Raw genomic sequence first — 20,527 nt, forward strand, 5'->3', positions numbered from 1 at the left:
ATCTAAATAATCCCAAGATTTTTACAGTCAAATCATGATTATATTGTTGAAGTTAGGATGCTTGTAAGCTTGAAGCAACATGTTCATCATGCAGCACTGTTTTTAAGGTAGGTTAGCAAGCAGTCTGAAGCACAGATGAGAGGCGAAACTTTTAGAGGAAATAAGGAATCCAAATATCCAAATGGTAGAGATTTCCAAAAATAGAGAATGCACATATAAACACAAAAGACATTGCTGCTATGCACATCAGCATGATCCTACCTCTCACCAGTATAATACCCATAAGACATTGCCCATGCCGGTAGAAGAACTGTGGTTAAATGTTTATGGGAAATGAAAGAAAGAGAAAGGAGACTGTTCTTCACTCCTCGTGATCAGTATTAGACACCATCACATACCTTTAGCTTTACCTGCACCTTTTAATTATTTAGTTTTGAAAAACCGCGGCAATATGCAAATAAACTATCACAGGAATGTCATAAATGCTAATGTTCTATTATGCTCAGTGATTTGTTTACATCCTTGACTATATATTGCATAAGTATTAGTAGGGTTTATAAGTTTATAGCTTAGTTAAACAATAAACTCTAATACAGTACATTAAATTGTTATGCTTACAAGTTAATGAGCTGAATATCCTCAAGGTGAAGTAGGACTTCTTTAAGAAAAAACTATCACTTCACATATCTAGATATCATCAGTTTTTGCAATTTGCAAATAAGCATAATCATGACCATGTTTCACTCATTGTATGTCCTACAGACAGCATATCTAGATGGTTTGATCTACCATCACATGGTTGATTAGGACCCTGTAAGAATATCTTCTTCCTCTCCCTATTTCACACTGTGATATGTAGTCTAAACCAACCTACTTAAATGAATTAGCTTGTCTCCCTTTGAAGACACCAGACACACTTGAAAATGTTTGAGCAGTGATGAAATTATCTTCACAATGTTAGTTTTGGCAATAAAGCTTTCTTAAGTGGCAGCTAGCCTGTTGGGAGCATTAGGTGAGGCCATCAAATGGAGTGATCTTTATCTCAAAGGTACCATTTCTGATGATCTACCATAAGGGAATGAATAAATGATACAACTTAGCTACACTGCAAATACTATGCATGTGTATTATTATTATTATTATTACAATCTACATCTAGAATATGGGGAAATTATAGAGACCCCAAATACATAATTTGAGTACCGTACCTAAAACCTGTATCCATCACCTAATGTGTTTGAAGTCAGGCATTTAAGCCACATCTACACAATGCCTAATTAGGTCATAACATAACAGTAAGTCCCAATTACACTTGGAACTCAGCAACTCTTAAAGTCAACTGGGTGGTTACTTGGGATACCTATAAATAATAAAGTTAACCTACTTGCTAGGCTCTCATAAATTGGTGATTCTACTTTAATCATGCTGCAGGTAGGCTTTGCATGATCAAATTAATGTTTTCATTTATGATTTTGGCATCGATCATTCTATATAGATGCATGTTCATATTCATAACTCAACGTAAGCAGAAGTTGCTAGATGCAGAATTCAATGGATTTTAATGTGATAATAAATTTATTATAGCAGTAAAGGTTTCTCTTCTAAAGTTTGGCTTCGTGAATATGGATACTCGGAAATCACAAAACAGAGAAATTTTGTAGGGATAAAGGCAAAAAAACTTATTCAGAAAAAAGAATGGAATCGAAATATACTGAGTTCAATTATTTGGATTGTTGAAAAGAATATTAAATACATAACCTTTTCTTTCCCTCCAACTCAGATAATACTGAAATAATTAACTTTGTTAATGAAATAATCAAATACTATAATGGTAAATCTATTTTATGTCCATTGTCTTTTGAGGTAAATGAAGTTGTTTATTCTTAGATTTTAGCAGCCCAACCTTAAATTGATACACTATTACATCTTTATCAATTCATTTAAAAATAAAAAAGATAGATTTTTTTTTTACAAAAATGGTTGAATGGTAGTCATCCCGATATTATTGGACAAAGCGATATCGTGTAAAACTTTCACCATCATCAATAAATTTATTTTTAAAGTAAGAAAAGGAGTATTTATTTGTTCTCAAAATCTATAGGTTAAAACACAATTTATTTTAATTTAAAACAGTTTTGGATTGTTTTATATTTTAGGATTGTAACACCTAGCTAGGATGTTACTTAGTAAAATTCATAAAGTTTAAGAAACATTATTTTGATTTCTTTTATACTACACACGAAAACTGAAATTTTTATTTATTTGTTCAAATAACCCAAAAGTAAGATTTAAAAATTCATAATTATGTACAATACTTCAGGATAATTTTTGTCTAAAACAAGTTTTTTCTTTAAAGTAAATTCACGGCTCTTCATCTTAGTCAAACACATACAATGTAAAGTGAATTAACAAGAACATCAAACATCATAACTAATAATATACATCAATAATAATATAATGACTCATTCAAACCTTTCATAACTCTGTGTTTCACAACACCATTCAATTTCAAAAATTGTCAATTGTTCACAAAGCATGTTGCATGTTGTCTCACTTAATTGTTCAAAGTATACTTTCATAATTATGTTGTCTAAAGCTTGTTGTCTTAAGCAGTAGTTCAAAACATATCATCACATATTCAAACATATCATCACAACAAATAACACAACTACCAATGATCTTCACATTAGGAACCAAGTTGCAATTCTTGCATGCAACTTACCAATAACCACTTCACTTCCTTTACTCCCTATAATTCTTATGGGCGAAGCTCGCAGGTGTCACTTCCCAACAGTTTCCTTGAGAGCTTCTGTAACAAAGTTCATCATCTTTGGTACAATTTACGCAAAATTACCTTTCCCATTATTTCCCAAGAGTCTTACGAGCAAAGACTACTCTCCACTGCTCTCCATGAGTCTTACATGTAGAGTGAACACTCACACTCACCACTTGAGATTGACAGAGTATCCATCTTTCGCTAAGTCACCATCACACATACATACATTTACATGTCATCACAATCATACTAAATAACATCTACTCCACAATTTCAACTTATAAAAGAATACATAACATAAAACATTGTTCAAGTGACATCCAACACACCTAAACTAAGCTTAGTTGTATTAATACAACAACGTGAAAATACTCCATAACATAACCCTTTACCCTCTCCACTTACTTTCTCTCAGTGTTCTTCCTTTCAATATTTATCATTACCTTATATCCTTTAACAATTCCAAATTTCCAATATCATAGGATTAAACTCTAAATTTATTCCATTCAATTCTTACTACACAACCACTCATCGAGTTTCGCAATTGATTCAACTCTACTTAACTTAACATAAGCTTAACTCTCTTTCATTTAACCTCAAAGAATCAATTTCACCACATAAGAAAAAACTAATCAATCACCCTTCAAACTTAATCATACTTTCATTACAGTTATCGAGGCAATCCAATCCTACACCAACTATCATGATTTCATATATCACCATATATTCAAACAACATAATATTAATTGATTCCTACTCAAAATAATAATCAAATTTCTTAAGCAATATGTATCTATAGACTGAATAAAATTGACATAGTTTAATCATATCATGTCTTACAATGAGAACTCAACAATCCATCATCAAAATAGTCCAATATCATTCAAAATATCTTCATGTTAAAATGAAATATGTTCAACTTATTAATCCCACTAAAAAATCATAAGTTTATACCTCATATACTTTGACTCAAATCTTAAATTTTCCATAAAAATCTCTAAAATCATCATAACGCTTACATTCAATTTCCACAAATCACAACCATTTGAATTATAACAACCACAACCATTTGAATTACAACCCATTAAACACTCTTTTATTCCAAAGTTAAACCAAAAGCACAAATAAGTGTCTCATAATTTGCTAATACCTCTGATCTTAAATTTGAAGAACCAAGAAAGAGAAATCTAAAATATAACAGTTAGACATGCCTATTTTCTAAATTGACAAGCATTTAATTGTCGATCCTAACAATCAAAGTGAAGAGTAACATTTCAAACCATTTGTCAAAATTTCAGTACAATTCAACGATTAACAAAGTGAGAATCACAATTTTACCGAGAATTTGGAACAAAAAATAAAGTGGCACCCAATGCCTTTCATATGCAATACTCGCACTCGACACTCATTCTATAGTGCCTAGCGATTTTGTGACAGTGTCTCCATTGTCACGGTGCACTCAACAGTCCAAAATTACGTCCAACAAAAATACATATACTAGAGACACTAAAAAATGCATATCTTATAGTTTTAAGCATATTCCATCATACTTCGTTATTCAAAACTTGATATAATCTCCTAAATTAAATCATGCACTAAAAATTACATTTATCATATAAAACAAACCATCACATACATGGTTAAACATACAACTATAGCTAATTATGACTACATACATACAAAAATAAACAATATTAACTCTCTTTACAACATCAACACAAGCATAAATAATAAAAGAAACAAGAAAATTTAGTTGTTCTTATGATACCAACACAAACACAAACAAGAAAATGAACAATAACAAACAACTTATCCTATCAACTCTCAAATCTCACTTAGCCCTAAAACTTCACCATGCCAAAAAAAATCCAAATTCATTAATCATTCAATTTAAATTTTAGAAATTGTCTAAAAAAAAAACATTAATAATAAGAGTTGACTTTAATATCTTCCATATATTACCCAAGTACTCCAAACAAATGAGCTACAAAACTTATTTTGTCATTTTACTCCTTCTAAAAATTATAATTTAAACTTAAGTCATTACTTTTATTATTCTACTAAATAAAAATCCTTTTTGAATTGTGGGTTGGGTGGAAAGAAAAAATAATAATTAAAAATTTAGTGAAAAGTAAAGTAGTTTGAATTAAAAAAAATCAAATAAGTAATAAATATATATAAATTTAATTGATGTTATAACAATTAAAATATTTAAATAATATATAAATTACAAACATACCATTATTTACTTTTAATAAAAATAGGAATGAATTAAAATTTAAAATAAGTAAATATAAATGAATTATTTTGTAATATTAAAACTAATATTTAAATTTGTTTTAATAGCGTTCCATAAAGTTGCATGGATTTAAAGAATCATTCAATTTTTAATATAACTTTATAATTTTATACAACTTTAATTTATTTTTTTTCATTTACTTTACAATAAAAAATCATTAATATCAAATTAACTTTTAATTAAACTTAACTTTGTTTCAATTAAAATAAAGTAAAATGCTAATTAGTATTACAAAATTTAATAATTTATTTTTAAAAATAAATTTATAAGTTTTTATTTATTCACTTCATTTATTTCACATAAAACATGGTATATAATTACATGTATTAATTTGTTATTAAAGAGGCACATAACCGACTATGTCTTGTATACACTTTAATAAGAAATCAATGCATGGAATTAGGTACAATTAATCATTACCTTCTTCAAATTCTAATACCTTCCAAGTTAAATGATTTATTAAGCCATATTGAGTAAATAGTCCCATGAATGTAAAAAAAAATATTGATATATCGTTTTCACTATAATAAGAAAAAGAATCATTACAAAAATTTTAATTTTGTTAATTAACTTTATTTGAAGTTTGTAAATAATTACGGTAATTGAGGATATATATTTAGTTTGAGGATGAAACATAATTTAAGAAAAAAAACATATATGAATAACTATTTTAATAAAAGATCCGAATTTCTTTTTATTATTATTACACTTGTTCACAAAATTTGCATTATTAGGAATGGATCCACTCAATAAAAAAGGAAAGTGAGATATTTGACTGTTGAAGAGACTTGTAATCCTTGTTATTAAGCATAATCGATCATGTATGTATGATGATATGATTAAGTACAAGCCCTTTCTTGTCAAATGTTTTTGGCACCTAAAACATTGTTGTGAATTCATTCACTCTAAATAAAACATTGGGAAATTGTTATCAGTTTCTAAAATTGCATGTCACATATAAACTTCTAATATTATGATTGAATTTGTGGAGAAGAAGAATATGATTGGATTTTGATGTGGGTGATGGTGGTTAAATATATTGATCTTGAAGTAGTCCAATCAAACCAAGAGTTACATCCTATTATTAAACAGCAATATAAATTATAGATTGAACTACACAAAGGCGCAAAATGTATTGTCATAACATTTAATGTATGCATTTAATTCATGACGTGACAACACAATTCTCAACTTCATTTTACTTTAATTCAAATCCTGTACAAGAAAATCAATATATAAGAAAAGGGAGATACCAAGAAAGAAATTATTCATGAGATTCACTGCAAAACAATTGTTTACCAAATTTGGCATGAAACAGAAGTAAGTGATAATCTATTTTGTTGAGTTTTACAGATTTTTTTAAAGAATAATATTTAGTTTTGATAACAAAAACGATCGAGAAAATATATTTTTAAAAAATATAAAAATATTATCATATATTTTTTCCTTTCTTCGCTTCCCAAACCCTAACAATCAAGTTACGCTAGCTGACAATAATTTAAAAAAAAAATAAAAGAATGATCAATTTAATTTATTTAAAAATTAAAAGGAAAATATCTTTGAAATCAACTCAGATTCAGAAGTCCATTATGTGTAGAAAATATATTAATACATTATCATTTTCACTATTACTACTAATTGAAGGTAGATGACTAATGTAACCTTTAATATATTTGTTTTATGCTTTTTAAAACAAAATGACATTGTTGTCGTAGTTTCTTTCATAACAGAAAATCAAATACTATATTGTTTTTCTTGTAATAAAGGATTTCTGGGTTGATTTTTCTGTTTTAAAAAAAATCTTATTTAATTAAAAAATTTCCAAGACTTTATAATTTTCATTAATATAGTCTACATTGTATAGGAGATAAGATACACTTAAAAATTATCCAAGGTAAATTAAACAAAAACAATCTTACATAATTCTAAACATTATTTAATGCATTATAAGAGTAATAATTGCACATCTAAATACAAAGTAGGTGAAAAAAATTCTTGATAAAAAAATCTATTTAATTTTTATAAATTGAAATCATTATTTCGTATATATATATATATATATTCTTTATCTTATTATCCATTTCTGGTATTAGTATTCTTCATCCTCCATTTTACTTTTAATTCAAATAATCACACAAAAAATTATAAAAATTTAATGCATCAAAATTAATCTGAAACCATACTTGGTTTAAATAACATGAGCTACAATTAAGAGATCAAGAGACATTTGGAAGAATTTATTTGGACTAATTTCCCTCATTTAACTCAGAAATGATGTACAAATGTAATAAATTATTATATTTTATTAAAAAAATAAATTTTAAATCTAACAAAGTTTTTATACATTTAAGTTTGTTTTATTTTTTATCTTCGAAACATTTTTCATGTTTAACTATGGTCACCTTAATAGCAAATAGAACAGAGATTTTAATGGGTAGAGGTGGTCTTAACCCTCCTAACCCAATCGTTAAATTTACTATTTTCATTATTTTTTCAAAAACAGAGTCGAAGATAAATATTTTTTATTGTTAAGAAAATTGTAGTTTTTCATATCGTTTATTTATATATAAGATAAATAATGGAGTAAGAGAAATTTATCCACGCTATCTAATAAACATTATATTAAAATTAAATATTAAAATCTCATTTATATTAAAATATTATTTTAGTTTCAAATAGTGATCATACTCACCGCACATCAAGCCATTCATATTTTAACTTTGTACAAGTATACATATTTTTGTTTTAGTTGTAATAATTATGTTTTTTTAATTGTAATCCTTGCAAACATATTATTTTAATCTATAATAACATCATATTTTTATAATGTTAATATCATTAGTTTGGTAATTTTGAATAAATGACATGTAAAAATGACATACGGTAAATTTGATAGAAAAAGTTAATGATAAAGATAATTTTGAAAACGGATTGACTCGCTTTTTTCCACACGATAACTTTAGTTGATGTTTTCAGTTTTTAATTATTTAAAAAACTAAAATTTGTCATTCAACATATAAAATTTGACATTCCACGCTAAATATACAATATTAATTAACTTAAAGTTCTATTAGAATTAGTGACAAGTTTCTTACCGGATCTTATTAATCAAGTTTCTCATACTTTTCTTTAGTAGTATTTTAAGGGAATGAATAATGTCAATTAATTTCACTAGAAAAACATTAAATAGAAATTGAAACAAGACACCATAAATATAGATAAATTACAACCTTTGTTTTTTATCACCTGATCAAATTTTTACTATCTACGGATAGAGTTCTCTTATTCATAAATAAATATGGATAAATAACTGGCATAGCACCGAAATTTTGATAATTTATCAAACTTGCTTTCTTGGCATGGCACCAAAATGCAATGCAGTATGCATCCACTGTCTATTCTTTTCTTCAGCATTATATTAAACATGATGTGGCCTAACGCATAGAATATAACTCTAAATGAACTTCAACAAAATGGTATACACAACTTATAACAGCTCTTTTGTTCTTCTGTAAATCCTTTTGCTATTCAACAATATATGTCACAGAATGAGTGACAACTTATAATCCTGTTTGATTTGTTAAATATTTGGTTTGATTTCTTGTTCTTGTAAATATTACCACAATACTACATTGTTTTCACGTTATTTTCACTATCAGATTTGTATAAGAAATGGTGAACACAGTTGTTTTCACCACCGTTTCTATAGAGTTCTTTGAAAACAACAAACAAACTTATGACAAGGAAACATTTCTGTAATTATTTTTGAAAACAAGAAATAGAAACAAAGAAAATTTTGCAAAACCAAACAAATCCTAAATGTTTCTAAGTTCTTTCGGCTCCAAGTCTTTGAAAACTACAAGTCAGCAATCATTACCTATTAGCCTTCCAGCATCAGTTCAAAACCCAGGTCAATTTTGAATCGTAGGTTCAGTTCAATCCAATGTAATTTTCAATTCAGCAGTTTAATGATTGGACAGTAATGTAACTTTACCCTTCCATCATGAATTTCTTCTGTGAACCTTTTCCTCCTCATGTCAGCCTCACCATTTGTCTACGATAATAGTATAGTGAAATTGACAATTGTGAAAATTATTCTGTGAAGAAAATTGAGGCCGAAGTACTCCACCACATTTCCCGTTCTCAAATGAGAAATCCTAGTTTCCATTTCCAGTAATCTGTCTAAATGCAGTACTATGATATGAATAAATTCATGAAAACAAAGTCTTTTCCATTCCAGAGAAGCAAGACTTTCTCTAAAATACTGTGTTCTTGGTGCCGATCGAAAAAAAGAAAAGAAACAAAAATCAGTGCTCTTGAAATCAAATTGTGGACTGCATCACTGGATGCAGCTACAGTATAACTGATGTCCACAACTGCATCAGAACCACCGTGCAATTGCACGATGGTTTCCATTCACAAAAATGTACGCAAGCTCACAACCATTGAATGGCAGCAGAGGGTATCAGTAGGAAGCTTCTTCCATATGGTACGAGTAACGTTGTAAGGGATCAAAAGAAAGAAAGAACAAAGGTAGATTAGTGATAACTATACTACCAAGGTTCTAAATTAAGGTTATGCTTGCAGTCATGATAGCCGTTGTAGCAGCAGTACAATGCAGTACTGAAGATGCGTGACATGATCGACAATTTAAAAGCATGAACCAACCACAGTTCAGAACAGGTATAATAGATCTCGAAGAAACCGTGATCAGAAACGAATCAATGGAGGATGCATCCTATTCAAAATAAGGAACACGTATTTATTGTAGACAAAATAAAAAAACCATGCAAACCTATATTTATTACATGTGATTGTACAGAAGTACAAGCAAGAAGAATAATCTATTGCCACTAAGTTTTCTCTGCCTGACCAACATGCCCCATCGGTTCTGAATGAGTATTTGCACTCCGTATATTCCACCAAAATTTGCTAAGGTCATTGGGTTTTCCTTCATTCTTTCTGCCATCAGAATCCTTTCTTTCTGACTGCACTTCCTGTGTTTCTGATGCCCCAGGATCCTCTGTCAAGAACTGTTCCCAGAATACATCATTAACTCCAGTCGCTGCGACAGTGATTCCTGCAGGTTGATCTTTTGATGCAACTGGCTCTGGGACAGCAGCTACAGTTGGCTCAGAGTTCATATCAATTCCAGATGATTTAGGCCGAATTTCAACATCTAATTGGGCACAAGATATGGATGGACTATCAGCACAACTTCTAGATTCATCAACATCCATGTTTGACTGAATTTGGGCGAAGTTGTCTCCAATATCATGTGCAATAGCCTCCCAAAATGCCACGGATGATTCAAGCTGATCCAATCGATCCACATTTAATGTCAAGACAGTGGTATTATCTCCATTTTCTCTTGGTAACATTTGAGAAGTTTCAATAGCATCTTCAATACTAGCTTCTTCATAGTAGTGGCCACTTCTCGGTAACCTTCGTTTTCTATCCATAGTTTCTGTCAGAGGCAAGATATTTACAGCAATCACAGGTTTCTGCAATACGTGAGAAACCGAAGAAACCATCTTGTGTTGCTTTTGTTCTAACTTTTCCAACCTATCGTTTGAGCAATGTACTTGTATCTCATATGTCTGCCACTCATGCTGAAATTTCTGCAATTCGGCTAGAAGTCGCTCTTTATCATGTTTAAGCTTCTCTATTTCATTAGTAAAACTCTGCCTTTCTGATTCCCCTAATGGGCCCTGTGCTTGGAGATTCTGCAAAGAATGGCTATGAACCGGCTTCCGTCTATGAATGTTCTTCATAAGATGAGGTTGCCCTCTTACAAAATCATCATTGGCAAATTCCCATTGTTCCGGGTCAATTTTTCTAAATCCCTGCTCAAATAAAGAGGCAACAATTCAGTGTAAGCAACCAAAAGCAGAACAGAGCAATACATACAACACAAAGACAATTAGTATTCACATCAACAATTCCAAGATGGCAAGATCAAATTTGCTTACATATGTGTTGAGCTGCCTGATGAAACTTGAGAAATTGTTGTGCTTAAAGAATCTAGGCAGCAAATCCCTAGCAAATTCTGGAGGATTCCACACAACGAAACTTTTACTAGAGGCACTCCACGAAACAATTGAATTCGTGGAAGGATCATCAACCATCTCATAAGTCTTCGCCAGGAAAGGGGGCAGGGAACATGAACTACCCAGTGCCTCATCCATCACTCAAACCAAACTTCAATCAACCCCACTCACAAATCTCAGCCTCCCAGATTCAAAACCCAAACACAAAATCAAACTCCAAACTTTCAAAAGAAGTCAACCCTTAATCCCCAATGGGGCATTCCATAGAACCTCCCACCAAAAAATAACCTTTTTTTTCTTCCCAAATCTGACCCAGACAAAATCCAATAACATAAAATTCCCACTTTCAGCAAAATTAATAATAGCCAATTATTGCAAAACCCCATTTGCCAAAGGAGAACAACCCATGACCCATTATATCAACAAAACCACGAGGCAGAAAAAGTTTTCAACTTTCTCTCCTCTGCTAACCCCAAATACCCAGACAAACAACGATTATTCTCGGACAAATTTTACAGAAGAATCGTGGGTTGAATTTCCCCAAATATGTTAAAGTAGTATTCTTCTTTCCCTGGATGGGAAAATTGAAGAAGCTTGCACGTAAAGCAACAGTAATTAAATTATATAAAAGAAAAATGGCAATTACGCTATTGGAGCTTTGCACCTGAAGACGGGGAGGGAGAGAGAGCAGAGAAATCGCAGAGAAGAAAAAGAAGGGCTCCTTCTGTTTCTGGGTGATTCCAAATTTCTAATTGCTCGGATCCTTTCTTCAATTTCCAGTTTTGTTTTTGGGGTTGAACGAGGGTCAACGCGTGTTTGATTTGAGAAAGGAAGGGTACCAAAGGATTAACAACGAAAATAAAAGTGAACAATGCAAGTGGAGATGTAATAAAGCAAGAACTAGGAATAATATCTGATAATATTATACTTGAATTCAGAAAAACAAATTGAAATACTAAGATCTTATCTTGATTTGTAGTAATATACTATGAGAATTAGAATGAATGATGTTAACTTTTCCCTTAGTAACGAGTATATATATAAGTGAGACGTTATTAAAATGGAAAAATAAAATTACAGATACATTGAATACTACTATTTAATTAATGCTAAACGTTTATTTCAATAAATATTTATATTTAATACTTCATTAAAGCAAATTTAAGTTTAACTGTCGTTTTATTTAATACGAATCATTCATTATTATTGCATTGATTTAAGATAATTTTTGAAAATTGTGTGTAATTAGTTCAAGTAATTTGAGAAATTTATAGAGAAAGTTTGAAAAAAATATATTTACTTCAATATAATAAAGGTTAAACTCCTTTAGTTATTTTGTGAATTTTTCCGGTTCGATCCTCATTTTATTAGAATTTCCAATTTAGTCTTAAAAAATGTTAATTTGAGTCAATTGGGTTCCTGTCATTAAATTGACTTAAACGGGTTAAGTTTTTTATGAGCTGGGATGTTGACGTGACCAGTTTTTGCCACATCACTCCTGCCACGTCAGCGTCATCTTCCTCAAACCCTAATAGGGATTTCGAAATGGGATATAGGGTGGCTGCGCGATTTGGTGATAGCAGCACTGGAGCACTGCGTGTGGAGGAATCTCGCGATGGAAGAGGAACTCGAGTCTTAGGGTGGCTGCGCGATTTGGTGAAAGCGGCACTGGAGTGCTTCTGCGTCGCAGTGGAGGGGTGGTTGTTTGTTGCGGGGTGCATTTCTGGATAAGGGGAGAACTCGAGGTGGAGGTTGAACATCGTAGAGGGGATTGCGATTAGGGTTCTTGGCATCTGGTTCACAAGAGGATTGATTGTTTGCAGGTTCTTGGATCGTGGTGGTGCAAGAACACTCACGGTGGCTGCTTGAACGTTTGTTGGCTTGGTGGTGTTTGAACGACGGCGATAGAGATTGTGCGATTTTCGATTTCTTGGCTAATTGATTTTCTGATTCGCGGTGGTAGATGGTTTCATGGTGGTGAAATTGTTTCAAAGAAGAAACAGTGGTGGAAGGAGATGGAGGCGATGTGGCGGTCCGGGGATGGCGCGAATCACGGCCATGAATCTGGGTTCTCTCTAGTTGTTGAAGGTGGTGGCGGATGATGGGTTTCTGTGTTGCGCAACGGCAACATTGAGGCGCGACGAGATGGTGGATGCGTGAAGAAAGTGGCATTGATGATGGCGATGCAGCGAAGGCGCTACTGGCATTCTCACGGTGGCTTCGCGGTTGCGACGCAACAAGGTGGTGACGACGAGACTAAAAGCTTCGCAGCGACTTTACGGCGGCGACACTAGGTTTTGCTCCGCGCGACTAGGGTTTCACTCTTGAGGGAAATTAGGGTTTCTATTGTTGGGGAAAATGACGCTGATATGGTAGGAGTGATGTGGCAAAAACTGGCCACGTTGACGTCTCAACTCATCAAAAACTTAACTCTGTTAAGCCAATTTAATGGCAGGAGCCCAATTGACTCAAATTAGCATTTTTTAGGACTAAATTGCGAATTCTAATAAAACGGGAATCGAACTGGAAAAACCTCAAAAAATAGAGACAACTAAAGGGGTTTAACCTATAATAAAAATGTTAAATTAGTCCTCTGTCTTATATTATTTTTTCAAGGTTCTTTTATTTATTTTTAAATTAAGTTTCATTTTATGAAAAATTGATTCAATTTATATTTTTGTTAAATTTGTAAATATGATATTAAAAATATATGTAAGTTTTGTAATTTCTTTTATCGTGTCAAGTTTGTTTCGCGTCAGATAGTTCAGTTAGTTTGAGGTGACATTATATATATATATATATATATATATATATATATATATATATATATATATATATATATATCATGTGTTATTGTTAATGTCATGTATTACTATCAATGTCATATGTTAGTGTTAGTATTAGATGGCAGTGTTAACAATAAGTATCATTATCTTGTGTTTAATTTAATCCTTGTAATTAATTTTTAATTTAATTCACACTCAATTTTTTAATGAAATAATGTTGTTTATCTCTAAATTGGGATTAAATTTATTTTTTATATTAATGTTATACTAATAATTTTATTAAAATTGACTTTTTTTATTAAATATTTCCATAATCATTTTCAAACCAACTTTAACGATATTATTAGATTCTATTTAAATAAATTACTTTTAATTTTATAAAAATATAGATTAATAATATAGTAGTTCAAAATACTTACTATTTTTTAAATGAAACTTAAATTTATTTAATAAATATAATAATATTTATAAATCATATTTTCGGATATTTTTATTAATTAAGATAATTTTTATATATCTAAAACCAATTTAAATGTATTTATTACAAGAAATTAATAAATAATACATTAACTACAATCTTTTATATTTTAAATCATTTATAATTATATTCTTTAATTTCAATTTTATATGGGTGATTCAGAAAAATGTGGGTATAAAGATCTAGAAAAAAACTGTTTTTAGTTTTTTTTTTAAATTAATAAAAATATCAATATATCATTTATAAAAAATAATAATTTTAGTCTCATGTTAGACACGGATAAGATTGCTCAATGTAAAAAAAGTTGGGACTGAACTAAATCAAAAAGTAAATATAGGAATTGAATTAAATATGAGATAGTGATACTTGGTGTCGATACTGATATGTAACACTAACAATGGTATATGATACTAATACTAATATGTGATATTGACTGTAAGATCCTTGAAAAATATTTGTAAGTTAAATACTAGATAAAAAAAAATATATTTTTGAAAAGGATAAGTGTTCCACGTAGCTTTGAGATCAGAATTTATCAAATTGCAAATAAAAAATTATTTTTGTAATAGTAAAATGAATAAAAAAATGAATAGTTAAAATGAATAGTAAAATTGAATAGTAAATTTTTTTGCTATAAATAGCCAAGGGGGGGAGGCTGAAAATTTACACCAAAGAACTTAGAAAATTTTTGAGAGAAGAGAGTTGGAAGAATTTCAAATTTTGCAAAGGGGATATTCTGGAAGTTTTCAGAGGACGAGGGGATTAAGTCTGTAATAGAGGTAAGGGGAGCTAACTTTGAGTATTTCCTTTTGTATTATCTTGAGTCTTGGATATGCTATATTTTGCTTTTTCTGATCTTATATCTTGAATATGGAGTATTTTGTTTCTGTATGATCTTAAATTTTAAATGAGAGTATGCTTTGTGTTGATATCCAAGTGTGATAGTTGTAAAATGTAATGTTGATTATGTTATGCCACTTGTATGTTATTAGTTGTTTATTTTTTTGTATTTTGGAAGGATTAGAAATTGTCTAACCGGCTCTGCCAGATTCAATTTCTTGTTTCCCCAAACATTCTATTGTTTTCCTTATTTAATTTTATTGTATTTTGGAAGGATTAGAAATTGTCTAACCGGCTCTGCCAGATTCAATTTCTTGTTTCCCCAAACTTTCTATTGCTTCAGTTATTTATTTTATTGCACTTTTGGAAGGATTAGAAGTTGTCTAACCGGCTCTGCCAGATTCAACTTCTTGTTTCCCCAAACTATTTATTGCTTTACTTATTTATTTTATTGCATTTTTGGAAGGATTAGAAGTTGTCTAACCGGCTCTGCCAGATTCAACTTCTTATTTCCCCAGACATGTATTGTTCTTGTTATTTAATTATATTGTATTTTGGGATGGATTAGAAGTTGTCTAACCGGCTCTGCCAGATTCAACTTCTTGTTTCCCATGAATTTTTATATTAAGATTATTCTTATGATTGTCAAATATTGTATTCTTCTATGACCATTTATAGTAATATCTTATTATGAGTAATTGTTTATAATTATCTTGTATGAATTCTATCATGAATGAGTTTCTTGGCTGAAATTGATCTTGTTGGAAGGTTTGGAGTAAGGATTCTGTAATAACTTGTATATGAGTATTAAATAGATGTAGTGATACTTGTCGCAACCGGAATCGCGACGGGACGACGATCCAATAAAAAGATAGAATATTAATTTTGAAAAAGAGATTTTGGAGTCGCCACCATAGTTTATTTTGGAAAACTACGGAAAAACCATAAAATGATAAGGCATGGTCAAATTGAACCAGATTCTTGGTTCGGGAGTCGGTTACGTGTAGGGAAGGTATTAGCACCCTACGACGCCTGCTCTAAGGCAGTACCCTTAACTAAATGCGCGAATGTGGATGTGGTTTTCAAAATGTTTAACTTTCCCTTAAAATAAAACTCAAAAGAAACAAACAATATTTTTTAGCTTTTTGGGGCCCGACAAGGATTGACCTTGCTCCTACGTATTCTCATGCGAGAAATCAGGGTTACGTAGTTCTTTTAGAAACTGTTTGAGAAACTTGTTTGAAAATTTGTTTGAGAAATTGTTTGGAAAATGATTTGGATTTTTTTTGGGAGAGTGAGCCTGACAAGGACTGGCCTTGCTCCTACGTATCTCCACTTTTGATGGAGAATCAAGGATCACGTAGTTCTGCAAGGCGATATTGTTTGTTGTTTGAAAATGTTGATGTTTTTGGCTTTTGAGGATTTTTATATTTTTTTGGTATTTTTTGTTGTGATATTTATATTTTTTTGCGTAATGAGTACTAGGCTGATGCGTACGATCGCACGAGCACCCACACGACTTTTTCCTTTATTTGTTTTGCGTAATGAGTACTAGGCTGATGCGTACGATCGCACGAGCACTCACACGGCTTTCTCTTTTATTGTTTTGCGTAATGAGTACTAGGCTGATGCGTACGATCGCACGAGCACTCACACGGCTTTTTATTTATTTTATATTTGGGCAATAAGTACTAGGCTGATGCGTACGATCGCACGAGTACTCATACCGATTTATTACATTAAATGTTTTTTAACGTTTTATATATATTTTTTTTATTATTTACAATTTTATAATTTTTTATACAAAAACAAAATAAACAAGTTACTAAACATAAATAAAATAAAGGGGTGATGGTTATTGTACAAGGAGTCGAACGTTCGTTAGGGAAGACGAACGTTCATTAAAAAAAAATTGGAGATCCGCTGAGGACGAACGTCCATTGGGAAGACGAGCGTTTATTGGGAAATTAGGAACGGACACTTGGGTGAGAGGTAGATGACGAACGCTCGTTCGGGCGAGCGTTCGTTGGGAAATTGGGCTGAATGATGAGCGCTCGTTGGGGACGAGCGTTCGTTGGGGACGTACGTTCGTTTGGGGACGAACGTTCGTTGGGGAAAGATCACCAAATGGTTCGTCCAAGAAGGGGACGAACGGACGCTGGGAAACTGGCTGAATGACGAGCGCTCGTTTGGCGTTGGGGTGACGAACGGACGCTGGGATACGGGCTGAATGGTGAGCGCTCGTTGGGGACGAGCGTTCGTTGGGGACGTACGTTCGTTTGGGGACGAACGTTCGTTGGGGAAAGATCACCAAATGGTTCGTCCAAGAAGGGGACGAACGGACGCTGGGAAACTGGCTGAATGACGAGCGCTCGTTTGGCGTTGGGGTGACGAACGGACGCTGGGATACGGGCTGAATGGTGAGCGCTCGTTGGGGACGAGCGTTCGTTGGGGCCGAACCTTCGTTGGGAATTGACGAACGTATACTGGGAAAGGAGTGAAATGACGAGCGCTCGTTGGGACGACCGTTCGTTGGGCGATGAAGGACGCTGTGATACGGGCTGAATGACGAGCGCTCGTTTGGCGTTGGGGTGACGAACGGACGCTGGGATACGGGCTGAATGGTGAGCGCTCGTTGGGGACGAGCGTTCGTTGGGGACGAACCTTCGTTGGGAATTGACGAACGTATACTGGGAAAGGAGTGAAATGACGAGCGCTCGTTGGGACGAGCGTTCGTTGGGCGATGAAGGACGCTGGGATACGGGCTGAATGATGAGCGCTCGTTGGGGACAAACGTTCGTTGGGAATTGACGAACGTACGCTGGGAAAGGAGTGAAATGACGAGCGCTCGTAAAAGGCTTAACGTGCGTTTATTTATGGACAGTGAGTGTGAATATGGAGGATGGGTATTTGGCCGTGAGGTGCTTTGGGAGGTTGATGATGACCAGTGAAAATGGGGAGAAGAATAGAGGTCCTCGGCAACCAAAACGGCTGAGGATGATGCAATGAAGATGGAGAAGAGCTTGGAATGGTGGCCCGTGGTTTGAAGATGACGGTAGTTGGAGGTTGTGACAGGTGCAGTACTGGTTCTGTGATTTTTTTCTTGTGGGTTCGGTGGTTCACAGTGGTCAGAGGTGAACGTTGAGGACGGAAAGGATAATGGTGATGGGTGCCGATGACTCAAAGAAACAGAGGAAGAAGATGGTTTTCTGTGATGTGCGTGATAGAGGGAATTAGTTTTGGAGAGTGTGATGTGAGAGTGAATGGAATATCTGAAGAGTGGATGAAGGCATCAATGGCATTTTTGAACGATGATAGTTGTAGTGGAAGATATATTATGGTTGAAGATGGGTGAATTCATGGGTGTTTGGACGACGGAGTGACGTGTCGAGGGGTGGAGAGGAGAAATGATGGGTCCAGCGTTGAGAGGTTAGGAATGAATGGGGTAAAATGGTTGGGATGGTTACAGATAAGAGGAGAGAAGGGTGGAGTCAGTGCAGTGGCTGGGAGTAGTGAGGCAAGGTGATAGTGCGGCGGTGACTTGGATGACAGTGGCGGCTGAAAAATGATGGCAGCGGGGTTGAAGATGGAAATAAAGTTGTGTTGTCAGTGAGAGGTGACGGTGAAGATGATGATATTGGCTGGGAGGAAAGATGGTGATAAGGAGTTTCACGGACGGTATGGGTTTGGTTGCGAGTTTTGGTGCTTAAGGAAGCATGAGAGTGTTCGGTGGTTGAGGAGATGGGTGGCTTGCGAAGGTGTTGGGAGGTTGATGATGATAGGCATGGTGAGTGATGGTCGCGTAGTTATGAGGATCAGTAGTGGTAGTTGGCAAGGATGGCGGCCTGAGGTCCTGTGGAGGAGAACGGATAATGATTGATGTTGGATGTTGGCCGTGAGTTTAGGATGTTGAAGATGGTGTGAAGGATGATGAAGGTGACAGGCTGTTTGGCCGTGGGATAAGGTGTCAGGATAAAGATGAATGGTGATGGTCTATGTGTAAGGATGAAAGTGATGAAGTTGGCTGTGTAAGAGGGTTGAAAGTGGACGTTGGCCCTCATAGCCGTGGGTGCAGTAAGAACAAACATACACAAATATTCACAACACATCTATTTAACAACAATACATGCAAACTCAACCCATGCAAACTTAGCAACAACACGACAGAGAGACAACGTTCAGAGGCCCGTAACCAACATATTCAAAGACAAGTAACCAAACTCAGAAGGACAAGGAGTGGGAAGCATTACTAACCTCTTGAAGCTTGGTTCACTCTTTGCTAATCCCGTGCGTCAGATGTCTTCTCCTTCCTCATGACTGGCCTTCCTTTTTTGATAAGGTGCCCCTCCCCAGCTTTTGGAGTGATGTCCCTTGTTCCTCCAGATCCTCTCCACCCTCTAAATATAGAGTGTTGTAGCGGTCTCTCTGTTGTTAGAAATGATGGTGTCTGTGAGGATGAAGAACAAGGGTGTATGGCCGTGGGGTTGGTTATGGGAGATGAATGAAGAGTGGTCAGAGGTGTAACGATGATGTGGTGAAGGGACGACGATGGAAATGACGGTGAGGTTCCGCCGGTATGAAGTGTTGGTAGTGGTGTTATGAGATGACTCCGTGAAGTCAGTGGGCGGCTGTGACAGTGGGTGAAGCTGGATGAAGAGTCGTTCTGTGAGGATGATAAGTGTAGTTATGAGGTGTTTGAGGGTGGTTGTGACAGTGAATGAAGAGTTTTTGGTTCAGAGATGAATGATGGATGATGGGTTGGAGGCCGTCTGGAAGATATCTGTGTTGATGATGATGATATGGGCTATGTGTGTTCGGGTGTTGGGGATGAAAACGAAGAAGGTATTATAATGGAAGTGTGTCGGGAGTATTGAGAGGGATGAAGATGAAGGTGATGGCCGTGTGATGTTTATGGGTTAAGATGAAGAAGCAGAGGGAGGGGATGATGGAGGTGATCTTCCCCACTAGCCGTGGGTGTGTTTTGAGGATGGAGAGGGGGGGGGGGTGTTTAGCCGTGAGGTGTTATAAGGGTGAAGAAAGATGGCCGGAGATGAAAGATAAGCTTGCTGGCAGCAGCCCAAAGTTGAACCATGTGCTTCCACGTGAATGAATTACCACGCACACCAACCAAAAATCTCCCTGGACGAGTGGTAGAAAGGCCAGGTGGACGATCTGGACGAACGCCTCAACACACTGTTTGCCGAATGTCCTAAAAGTCACCAATGAACGAACGTCCAAATAAGGGAAAAGTACGAATGGTGGAGGTCGAACGTTCGAATGAAAAGCGAACGTTCAAAT

At 33.9% G+C, this 20,527-nt stretch overlaps 1 protein-coding gene across 1 annotated transcript; it reads right to left on the minus strand.

Annotated features, from left to right (window-relative positions):
* Positions 1-9,788: 9,788 nt before the first annotated feature.
* LOC108327592 (heat stress transcription factor A-4c) lies at positions 9,789-12,079 on the minus strand. The gene is made up of 2 exons (XM_017561307.2): positions 11,048-12,079; positions 9,789-10,921 (listed from the first exon to the last, which is right to left on the minus strand). The coding sequence occupies exons 1-2, from the start codon at positions 11,261-11,263 to the stop codon at positions 9,929-9,931; spliced, it is 1,209 nt and encodes a 402-aa protein (XP_017416796.1). The 5' UTR covers positions 11,264-12,079; the 3' UTR covers positions 9,789-9,928.
* Between the last annotated feature and the right edge of the window lie 8,448 nt (positions 12,080-20,527).

This window comes from Vigna angularis, chromosome 1, assembly GCF_016808095.1.
Source record: "Vigna angularis cultivar LongXiaoDou No.4 chromosome 1, ASM1680809v1, whole genome shotgun sequence".
NCBI lineage: Eukaryota > Viridiplantae > Streptophyta > Magnoliopsida > Fabales > Fabaceae > Vigna > Vigna angularis.